Raw genomic sequence first — 12327 nt, 5'->3', positions numbered from 1 at the left:
ACCTACTGACCTGAATGAACTGTCACACAGCCGCTGCTGTATTCACCAAAACACTGTCCACAGAATTAAATCATACTCTTCAAAGGAAATTAATTAAATGAAAACTCCTAAAATATTTTCTTTTACTTTCTTAAGCTGACACAGAAGTTCACTTAGGTTTGTCATGACACCATATTAACCTCGTCCCTTACAGCTTTTTTGCCAACACACATGGGACACATGACAAATTTTGAGCCTTTTAGTTCTTTTGCTGCCAACAAATGCAACTATAACACACTCTGGAGTGTGACTGGGAACCTGGGGAAAAAACATCATTTCATCCTCTGCTAATCTGCACCAGTGGGTGTGATGAGGATGTTTCAGCCAATGTACAGGCATTATATCATACTTTAGTGTTTATTATTGTTTAGAATCTATTATTCATGCTCAACAGCTTTTGTTAATACAAAGTAACCTACATAAAACGAGAAACAGAAAGTTCATTTCTAAGTACAAAAAGTGAAAATGCTGGAAGGGAAACATGATTTCAGTTCACAAGGACAAACATGACTCATACTTAGTGAGACTCATGTAGCTCTGCAATACAAAATAGTATCTGTACAAACATTGTGTTAAATGTGAGATGTGTCCCTTTTGGTATCTTCCATTTTTTGGTTTAGGGGAACACAAACTCTTCAAAGACAAAATCTGAAACCCTGAAAATACTACAAAATTCATTTCAAGTCCCAGATGGAGCATGTGCACATTCGTGCAAATCATGTTTCGGCTGCTCGACTGCAGCTCTCAAGCCCATCCTTCTCAATGCTTATTAGTCATGCAACAGCTCCTTGTCAAGACACCCCAACCTTTCCACCCCATTTCTCATTTTCTAATCAACCAAAGCCTTAAACTGTAATTGCAATGTCATTCTGTTGACTTTGTTTCAAGTCGACGGCTATTTACCCCACTAGCTGTCCAACATGACAAAAAAATAATATAACCCCTCCACACTCATCTATTTTTAATTCATATGGCATATATGAAGTCTAGAGAGTAATCTAATGCATGATCTTATTTGCTTTTTAGTTTTCCAGACAGATGCACGTTACAACCTTTGACAGAACTGTAATCACACAGCTATAAGTCTGCTGTGTGTCTTCACACACAGAGACTTGGATCTGATATTCACACTGCTGCAGCTATTTAAACAGCATGAGTCTTGGGTGTGAGATTATCTGCGCTCACAAATGAACATTCACTTCAGATGTTGAGTGGCATCTGATCAATAAGACAGTGGTTGGACTGAGAGGAAACAGCGTTAAAGACTCACTCAGACGAGAATAAAACAGGCGGAGTTTTGTTTTGGCTTTTCTCAGACAGATAACACTCTCTTCCCTGAGTGTGTCATGGTGCAGATTTGTAAAATTCAGCCTGGTGGCAATTGCAGCAGCTTATCTCTGTTATTTAATATTAAAAGTGCCATTCAACAGCTGAGCTAAGTTGGCCCTCAAACAGTTGCTTTGGGTTTAGCACCCTCTGAGCTCCAGCATTCCCCAAGTCAAAAGCTTCCTTTTAAGTACATCAAACGTGGCAGCCACCATCACATCACATCTCGGATTTGAAGCAAACCCAATTTTATGCACATACTGTATGGACATGGTTATTGGATGAGGAAAAATACTTCTGCAGCTGCATGAGTGGAATGCAGGTTTAAAGCAATCCTTGTCAGTCAAATGATGAAAAAAAAAAAAGCCAAATAAAGTGTTTAAGCTGAAGTGCAGATCGCTGAAGGATACAGATGTTGCAGTGGAGGAGACAGATTGTAAGAGCTGCACTCGTCTGCTGGGAGGAGCAGATTCCCTGCAAAATGGCAGCAACAGATAGCAAAACACCAGAGGTTCCTCCAGTCATGCACCACTGCCTGGTCTCCTCTGCACTTCACACATGCTGTAAATAAACAAACATTTCAACACAGAGGGAGATACGTTTGTCAGCCTTAAGTATGCTTGAGGCCTAAAGCCTTGCAGACAAGAACATCGCTACATAAAAGCACTGACAGATGCGCCGCCTGTTTGGACAGTGAAGGACTTGCAGGCTACTCCACCGGGCTCAATGCTGCAGCCTTAAGAGCTGCTCTTCATTAGAACACTGGTTCCTACCAAGGTGCACAATATACCGTCTCTGAACACACAACACGTCCAGCTTCAGAAGAAGAAGACTAGCGTCACTCCTATCAGATAACAACCATAAAGCGAGGACACAGTTCACACAGACTCACCAAAACTGGACAATTGTAGATGGAAAAGTCTTGCCTTGTCTGACAAGTCTCCATTTCAGCCAACATAAACTGACGGTAGGGTCAGAATTTGGTGGAAACCATAATAAAGCATGGGTCCATCTTGCCTTGTTTCAGTGGTGGTGCTTGTATGATGGTATGAAGGATATTTTCTTGGCAGTTTGAGCATAATTTAGGCTCCACAGCCTACCTGAGTATCGTTGCGTACCATAACAACCACAGTGTAGCAGCTTGTAGATCTCTCAGGAATGTTTCCAACATCTTGTTGAATCTATGTCACCAAGAATTAAAGCAGTTCTGAAGGTAAAAACTGTCCAACTTGGTAAGGTGTAACTCGCTGACTCGCAAGAGTCTAACTTTAAATATTTCAAACACAGATTTATTCAATACATTTATTAATTAGTACAGAAATGTGAAAAATTGAATGGAATATTATAAGTTTAATATAATATAAACTGTTCCAAGTTAAAAAAGAAAAATTTGGGCTGCATTAATACAACGATAAAAACCCAAGCCAGAGAAGGTCTATAGTTTTTATCCTGCCGCAGATATACAATTTACTCTTTCCATATTTAATGATCCAAAAGTACAGAGAAAAGGGTTAATTTAGCAATGTTTATCTGTTAGATGAATGAAAATTGATCTGATCAAGATAAACCTAAAGCAATGGTAAAATATAAATCACGAAGGAGACACAAAACTACTCAACTGATGTCAGAAGGGCAGACAAAAAGTTAAACTAATATCTTATGCTTGTGCAAGGTGAAATGATCAAAGAAACCCTCTCTTGTCAAAGTATAACAGAGACCAAAATCCTCACTGTTTTGCATGGCATGGAATGACATGGCAAACTTTAATTAAAGGGAAAACCTGCTGCTAAACAGGGTAAGCAATTAAACCTAAAGAACGACTGAATTTGCATTTCCATGGATGTTAGACTGGCAACCTGTCCAGGGTGTACCTTGCCTCTCACCTGATGATTGTTGGAATGGGCTCCAGCATCCCTGCAACCCTTAATTAGACTATATTGGACGGTATAGAAAATGAATGAATGATGGATGCGTAAAACCTTACAGGACTTAAGACAGCCTACTAGAGTATTCATGACTGCAAGAAACATAAAGGTTGAGATCTAATCATCAGGGAGTCTGTTGGACATTTAACAAGAGACTGACTAAATCTATGATGTAAACAAAGCTGTTATTGCTAATATCCTTGTAAAATTGTGCACAAGTTTACCAAGAAGTGCTGGTGTCATTTTAAAGAAGACGGTCATCATGCAAATATTGATTTCATTCATTACCAGTTAACTGCACCATGTATCAAAACCACTTAAAGCACTATTCCTTTGAAACTACATTCAATCTTGTAAGCTGCATCAGACTGCTTCCTAAAATAAACCAACACCTCCTGAGTGCTGCTGACAGGCAGATGCGTCATTGTTTGTGGCTGGCATCACAAGACAGACTCACCACTACTGCGACTCTTGCGGTTGGCCTTCCCCCCCGTCAGCAGCATCTTCAAGCTGTTCCTGAACATGACTGCAGCAGATGCCCGACTACAGAAAAATCTGTCGGAGAAAGGAAAGGAAACACAAATTAAAGTACAATCAGCTGTCAGCTAGGAGCTCTAATTGATACTGTTAAAATAGAATTTATTAGGTAAAAGCATAATCAGGGATATCGGTGCAGCACTGCAAAGCTTAATCCTCGAGATAGGAGAGAAAAATGAGCCTTCAAAAGGAGCTAATGGGTACTCTGCATCTGAAAACTGAAGTGGGGAAAATCCTATTCATAAATACTCAATCTTATCTTTGTCATCAAAGTGTAAGATCAAACGTTTCCTTGTAATTAAAGAAGAACGGAGGAAAGTGGTTTTACAACACTGCTTTTTAAAGACAGGGCAGCTGGTTTGACCACGAGATGCAGCTGATGATGGAGATTTAAAGTAAATGGTAAAACCAGAACATAAATTATATATGTTTATCCTCAGACAACACCTAGTAAAGGGAAAACACCACTAAATCAGCTCCTATAACATAAGAAAAAAAGAAATACAGCAATAATTGGACAGATTAATTTGTTGCCATGTGCAACCAGCGTGAGAGATAAAGATGGGTAGAGAAATTCCCTTTTCCTTCTTTTTCAAATAAAAATCTTTCTACACATGATTAACTTAAATTTCTGTGACCATTTAAAGACAAGTGGTTTAGCAATTAAAGAAGAATATTTCTAAGCACATATGGCAATTAACTTTCATCAATTTTTCAGCATTTCATCATGAGGCCAAGCAACGGCTTGCTTATTTCAGCAAGACAACGCTTAAAACTTAATCTGCTTGTTAATAACAGAATTACTTTAGCCCAAAAGAAAGTACTGATGTCCAACTGTCCTGCCAGCAGTCCAGACATCTCCAAGCCGCTGAAAACAGGATGACATATGATGGGGAAAAATAAGGCAAAAGACGTTCTGAAACAAAGACAGGTACTGAAAGGTTTTGTTTTGTTTTGTTTTGTTTTTTTGTGCATGGATCATTTATTGCATCAGATGAGGTTGGAACTGAGCATGTTCGTGTTTGACATCTTTTCAGAGTGAGGATAACTGTGAGCTATGGAGTTCACTTGCAATCTGTTGAAAAGTATGATAGCTACATGCATACTGTCAGGTCATAAACTTACAGTTTTCATGCCGCAACACCTTCCATGACAAAAGGCCATTAAAAATATCATTTTCTAATAAAATTCATGCACCAATGGTTTATTTCTGTCCATAGTCACCATGTTTTTTATTGTCTTACTTCAGCACGATGTGAAAAACCGACCGAACAAAGTTTACCAAAAGCTAAACGCAGTTTAAAATATCTGCCCTACATACAGATACACACCTGGATTAAAATTAAGCTTTGTTCATTTCCTCACTGTCTCCCCTCACTTGCTGACCCTCCAAACCCCCCAGAAGGCAGACATATCTCTGATGTGAGCCTTTGCTAGTAAAAAGCATGGCAGCAGATGTTCTCCATTAGATTAAGGTGACTCAGCAAAGCCCCACAGATGGGCTCCAGCTGAGGAGCCGGCTGTGAACCCAAACAGAAAATAAATAAATAAAGAAATAAAAGAGGAGGACATGAAAATGCTTTCAAAAAGCCCTTCCTCCACAGCACCTCTACAATCCCTTATTGACCTGGAAAGAGGGAGGCATGGGCCTGGAGGGGTGTAAAGGATTCCAGGTTCTTAATATTACTAACACCCAGAGGAACAGCGGGGACATAAAGATGAGGCAACACATGATATCACTGCTACTGGTGGACTGCGACACATGCAATTCAGTATTCTACCGCAACTAAAACTGTGATTTCATTTGCACATATCCATCGTGATACATGCAAATTAGATCAAAAGTGCTTGTAGAGTAAGAAGCATGAGGCATCGTGCTTTGCAGATAACAGGACAGAACCCTTGACAACCTAAAATAAACCACAAATCTGGCCAGATTCTTGCAAAACATTTGCTTTCATCTTTCCATCTAGCTGAGCTGAAAGACATTTCAGTCTCAACAAGACTTCAAACTAAGCTCAGTCCTGTCAGCTACAGATTGTGAATTTCACTCAAGTGTAAAGTACAAAAAGAAGAGACAGAACTGGTCGAAGAGTTGATTGAAAATGTCAGCAAAAGTGTCAGAAACCAACAGAAGTTGCCATGTAATTCTCACATCTCTTCAGATTTCTACCTGAATTTCACTTCCCATCAGTTCTTATACATACATTTGTAACTGTGTAATTATTACCTGTTTAAAAGAATTTCTTTTCAATGGGACATAAAAGCAAGAAAAGTACAATTGTAAATTCTTAGTGTCAGAATTAGCTAATCAAAATGGCAGATGATGAAATGTGGGGATGCGGTTGATCAGTATTATAATGCAGAATCTTAGCTTGACATCAGCAGAGTCATCAGATTGCAAGTGGCATTGTTGCCCGATTTACCTGTTTAAAAGAAGACAAAACATCTGGTACAAGTCTATACTTGAAATAAATCTGACAGCAATAAGATCGCTCTAAAGTTAATCATAAAATCAGGAAATAAAAAGCACTTAGAAAGCGAAGCTAATTCAGTTTAGGGGATAATGAGTTTTTTATCTTTTAGCTTGAATCTATCATTTTTAATTTGCTTCACACAGCTCATTAAAACAAACAAACAAAAAAAACACCTTTGCTCCAGAGTAATCACCTACAAAATAAACATTTTTCACTCTGCTTCCCATACATGCGATCTGTAACAACATGCCAAGAAATTAAAAATAAATTACTAATATGAATCAATTTCTTCTCTAAGAACATGTTTTTATACCTTTTATATTAAGATTCTGACACAGCCACCTACCCACATGTAAACAAGTCATTAACACCTGAGATGACTGTTTTGACTATCAAACTAAGAAGTTAACTGTTAAAGATAGACATATTCTCACAGGAAGAAATGTGCCTTTAATTCTGTGTGTTGACTTACATTTTCCACAAAGGGCAGAAAATGTCATTTTAGAATCTTATAATAAAGCAGCATAACACGTGTTTGCAGAAGAAATATCACACTGTGATGCTAAAGTTTAATTTGAATCTATATTTGTAACTTGCTTTTACAATAGCAACTATATGACTAAAATGAATAACTTCTTGATGATAAAATGGTAAAAATCCCTGCAGCGCATCTCCTTTTCAGGAATGTCCTTCATGTCTCCCACTTTATTTGCATCACCATTGTAATCCGTTTTAATTTAATAATTTCTTGAGAAAAGCCGACTTTAAAACAGTATGGAAAGCGTACAAAATTTAAAACAGCAAGCTATGATTTATTATTATGATATACTAATATACTATGATATTATTTACACCTATAATTTGAAAATAGAGGAAGACAAACATATTAAATGTTGATGCTCAGTACCATGACCAACTGTGCATTCAACAGTCCGTGAGAGACTAAAAGACAAGGTTAGGCATTTGTGACGGCCTGGCCTTAACTATGTTTTTCTTTACTTGTAGGTAGGTGTGCTATGGGCGGTTCCAGGCATCAGAGCACCTGACTGGTTTTTTGGTTTGTTCAGACACTGACTTGCAACCACTTTTCACCACTAATTTCTACTTTTACACGCTGCATACAAGTACTTAATTGCTTTTCTTTAATAAAATACATCTTTGTGTGTAAACACGTCTTCCCTCATTGACTGTCACGGCCTTCCACGCGGATCGTGACAAATTGGGGGCTCGTCCATTTGTTGTTGTTGGCGTGGCGTTGGGCCTTGCTTTGGCTTTGTTCTTTGTGGGTTAATACCAAGATCAATGCTCGAGCAGAAACAGCATGCTTACTTCAGTAAGCCAACACTTCAAAATACAATTCTTTTGTTGTATTTTTATGTTTTGTATTAGCTTGTTTTATTTTAATAAGACAAAGTTTAAACACACTTTGCCTGTCGTATTTTAGAAAGACAATGTTAACAAAAACACTTGACTTAATACTGCAAGATAAAGCTTAAGCATGCTATACTTGTCCTTTTTCAGCAATATAATGCTTAAAACACTCTTAACGTATTTCAGCATGACAATAATTAGAACATACTTTGTCTTAATTCTGCAAGATAATACTTAAATGTACTTTGTCTTATTTCAACAAACAAGATTAAAAACACATCTTTGTCTCAATATAGCAGGTTAATGCTTACAGCATTAGTCAGACACCAGTCATGTGTCAGACGCTTCTCAGTTTTTCAGAACACATGGTATATGATTTTTAAATATGATTTAAGCCAAAGAAGCTAAATGCAAAAACTAGAAAATAAGTAATTAAAAAATTTGTTCAAACCTGAACACCTATTCTCGGTTTGTAAACATTTACCGGCTCTGGTAAAAGAAAAGTTTGTGCAACACAGTGACACACATTTAGATTTTCACATTTTTTTAAATGTGTTGTTGCAGCAATTAGACTCAAAACAGACAGATCCTTAAAAGTTCAACCACTTAAAATTCAACATGCTGAAATGTTTTTGCACCACTTCAATTGTATTTAGGGTATAAATGTTATTTATATTCAGCAAACATCTTTTTTTTTTTTTTTGAAGGTAGTACTGTATAATTAATGATTTCATGCCTTGCCACAAAGATTTCAGACGTTTCTCAGTCTTTCAAAACACGTTGGTATATGATTTTAACAAATGATCCGCGCCAAACAAACTAAAAGTAAAAACTAGAAAATAAGTTATTAAAAAAGTTCTTAAGAATACCCATTCTCGGTTTGCAAACATTTTCTGGCTCTGGATTCAGCCTGTATTGGGTGATTCAGGCTCCCTTATATGTGGGAAAGAGGAAGTCAAAGTCAGCTTCATCACATAAATCGTTCCTACTTCATTATGATACAGTACAGTGACAGAAGTGGTCCTCACATCAAGCAGAGGCATAGATGAAAAGTCTCAGTCACACCAAAGACAGCAGTGTGAGCTAAAGGTGACTGAGCACAGACAATGCTGTCCAAAAGGTTTGAGCTATTCCTCATTTCTTCCTAAATACCAAAAAAATGGGGAAAAAAAGCAACATTTCACCAACACTGAATAGAATATTTACTGAATAGAAATATTGAACAGAGATTGTGCAAATCTAACAAGCCTGAAAGTCAATATTTGGTTTGGGCATTTTTATTCTTCATCATAACATAATCCTTCTTAGACAAGCTTTCCATAAGTAGTATGCAGGAATAATTCTCCAAGCTTTTAAAGGACTTTCTGAAGCTCTTCTTTGGAAATTGGATGCCTTTCTTGTTCTGTTCTCCATCACAATCAGGGATAATCATTCTGGTCCAACGAGAGCCACAATCCAGCAGGTTTTCTATGTATTCCTGCTCCAACAGACCTGACACAAATGAGTCGTTGTACAGAACTTGACAGGCTGTTAGGTTCACTTTATCTGATTCAGCTGTGTTGAGGCAGCTATATATATTAAAAGTCTGATCGATAGCAATTTTTGTGGGACCACACTGAGTAACCCTGATAAAGATGAACCAACACCACTTTCTGGCTGCACCTTGTTAGTGCAAAAATATTATTTTATGTCTGTAAAATTGTGCCATCTTTGCAGATGAAGCAAAACAAAAATAAAGTGGGAACAAATTATGCAACTTTTATGACAGGCTTATTTTGTTCTTTTCCAAATTGTTTGTTGTATGTACACACAGCACTGGTTCATCCTTTGAGTTAGCTGTCTTTTGTATGCTTGAATTCCTCACACATTCATTTGAATTTTAAAAAAAAAAAAAATTGAAAGACCTGCAAAAAGCATGCAAACCTTTTGTTCAAGGCCACATTTATAAAACAACAAGAAAATCTGACTCCTTGGAAGCAAATCAGACATAAAAAAAGGGGCTGACTTGGTATTGTATATCATCAGTCTACTGATGATGAGCAGTCTCACAGAAAGCCCTTTCCTGTGGACTATAAGCATCATTTTTAGTTTGGAACATGACCTAACGGGTTGTATTTTTTTGCATGCATCTAGGGATGCAACCGTGGTCATGCAAGGTCATCCATGCAAACATCCCTACAATTCACCTCTACTTTACCTCAGCAGAAAATATAAAAAGCAAACAGCTTATCATGACTGGTTTGGTTAGCTTACAGGCCAGAAGGCAAGCTGTGATAACACCAACAGAAAATCTTATAAAAAAAAAAAAAAAAAAGAAAAGCATGACTCAGTGAAAATCCAGTGAGCTCTTACCAGTAAAAGCACAACAGCTGAAATACTAAACATCTACCTCAGTGTATGTTTCTATATGTTAAACAGTGAGCAAAGCAGGCGAGCCATGAAGAGCTTATTCGCTGCCAGAGCAGAAAATAGGGAGGAGAAACTGTTGTCTGTTTCTAGAAGAGGCAATCGATGTTTGAAATCTTCGAGGACAGGACTCTGAGTAGGCAAATAGCCACACACGGATGATTCTCAAGCTGCAGGAGATGTCAGGCACACAGAAAAATGCAACCATATATACAACTGAACTAATGTTTCATCTGAGGGTGTAAGCATTCACCTCTCTCATTCCCACTCTCTCTGACCCTGTGTACCGGCCTTTGTGAAGGGAAGCCAAGAATCAGCATGCTCTCACGGATAATGTGCGTAAGCGGATGCAGCCCATCTCAGGATCTTCCACAGCTTGGGCAGAATGCTCCTCCTGCGTGTTAAATGCCACTTAAAGGCACATTCACCAGCTTTGCATGAGCAGCTTTCAACTACTCTGATCACCCAAAACAGCGTACTTTGGTTCGCTTTAATGAAAAACAGAAAACGGCTCGGTTCATTTGTAAGCAAGGCTCAAAACAGCAGCTTTAACATTCTCAAAATGGGTCTCAAATGTGCCTTTTGAGCTTGAGAGATACCTGCGTGAAGAGCTTAAAGCCTGGCACTGAATTACTAGCATTAGTCATTAAATATGTGGGCTTAGCAGTAAGCCTTGCTTAAAGAATTGCTTCGTCATGGCATAATGTTGAGAGACCGGAGTTATCATTATTAGAGGATTAAGTGTCTCAAACTGCAACCTTCATGTTGAATAAATTAAATTTTTAATCACTAAGTCCCATCTAAGTTTATAAACATAAAAGAAATCCAGCCAGCAGCAGGTGCTAGCATCTCCCACCCCCCAACCAGAGTCTGAGCCTGGACTGACATCCACTGTGACCCTCCATTAATTACAAAGCTTTTTTCAATCAATAAAGTATCCTTTAATGGGGCCAGTGATGGCAAAGGCCAGTGTCGCAGGATATCCAATAGGATTCATCTCATGTTACCCAATCAGAACTCATCTCAGAGGAAACCACACAGTCACAATCATAGAATTAGACGGGACACACATTTCCCAGGGGGGAGCTCTCGCTGTGATTACCTTTAACACAGACGTTCCACAAAAGAGAGGGTTAGTCGCAATTAACATGGAGAATTTCCTTTTAAGTTGCTGATTCGGTGAAACTAAACTTTTCAGATGTGAATGATGTGAAGAAATCTTTTTTTCCTCCCTGAAGATAAAATAATTTGTTTAAAAAAAAAAAAAGTGATTAGGAGTCAGAAAATAAATATGCCTGTTTTTGCTGCAGCAAGAGAGGAAATAATTTTACAGCTCATGCACTAAGAAGCATCTGCAGACTGCAGACAAACGGCCACTGCCTGAGGAACACAAGTTCCTTCAGGCAATTACAGCACAATATGTCTGTCTGACTGGGAAACATAAATGTCAGCTTTTAATTAAACAGGAATGGTGGCACAGAAAATGAAACTTTCTGAATATTTATCTTTAAGCAGCTGCAATGTTGGTTGATTTTCATTTGTTTACTTCTAAGAATCAGGAATAATGAATGAGATGTAGAGGATGACGAGCTGCTTGATCACAAACATCCTGCAAGGGTCCGTCTCTAAAGTCAAGGAAGAAAACATTCACTCAAAAAGAAGAAGCCTCCTCCCTGATCTTTCCAGCAGCAGTCACCCTGCAGCATCAGACAGGGATGAATCATACTCGCCAGTCTGAGGGTGGTCAGGGGAGCACAGCTCCATAAATCACACTGATATCAATAACGGAAAGTGTCAGGACCCGGCACAAGGTGAGAGCAGCGCAAGCCGATGCAGAAACTACTTAAGGCGGCTGCTAACAAAGTTTCATTCCTGCCCTGTGATAGATTATCTATTAATACAGATTAATGCTTCGGCCATCTGTGCTGCTAGGTTAGGTGGTGATATCTGGATTACTACACACCTTATCAGGCACACAGATACGTTTTCAATTCTCTTGTGGACAAAATTAAAGGCTTAAAAGTCTTTTTCTTTCTCTTGTACTTTTTTGGAAATGTAGAACATAAATAAATACCTGTCTGAAATGATATTTAACAACATTATAATGAAATATTCCACATTCCTACCAGGTTTTACTTGCAATTTTACCCAGGATTCCTAGTAATCAGTCTGTCTGTCAGGAGATAGAAATGATGACAGAAAAGTACATCTTATGAAATATAGTCATTATTCCTTTGTCTTCTTTT

The 12327-nt window shown here is 38.1% G+C and overlaps 1 protein-coding gene across 1 annotated transcript in view; it reads right to left on the bottom strand.

Moving 5' to 3' along the window:
• The window catches only part of tanc2b (tetratricopeptide repeat, ankyrin repeat and coiled-coil containing 2b), a gene marked incomplete at its 5' end in the record, with an annotated part of 177678 nt that overhangs the window by 118616 nt on the left and 46735 nt on the right, over positions 1-12327 (bottom strand). The window contains one exon of the mRNA XM_079261420.1: positions 3748-3845. Coding sequence (XP_079117546.1) covers positions 3748-3814 — 67 coding nt within the window. The remainder of the gene's footprint in view (positions 1-3747; positions 3846-12327) is intronic.

This window comes from Telmatherina bonti (assembly GCF_933228915.1).
Source record: "Telmatherina bonti genome assembly, chromosome: 21".
Lineage (NCBI taxonomy): Eukaryota > Metazoa > Chordata > Actinopteri > Atheriniformes > Telmatherinidae > Telmatherina > Telmatherina bonti.
Note: the sequence above shows the minus strand (reverse complement) of the source record. Positions and strands in the feature narration are given on the sequence as shown.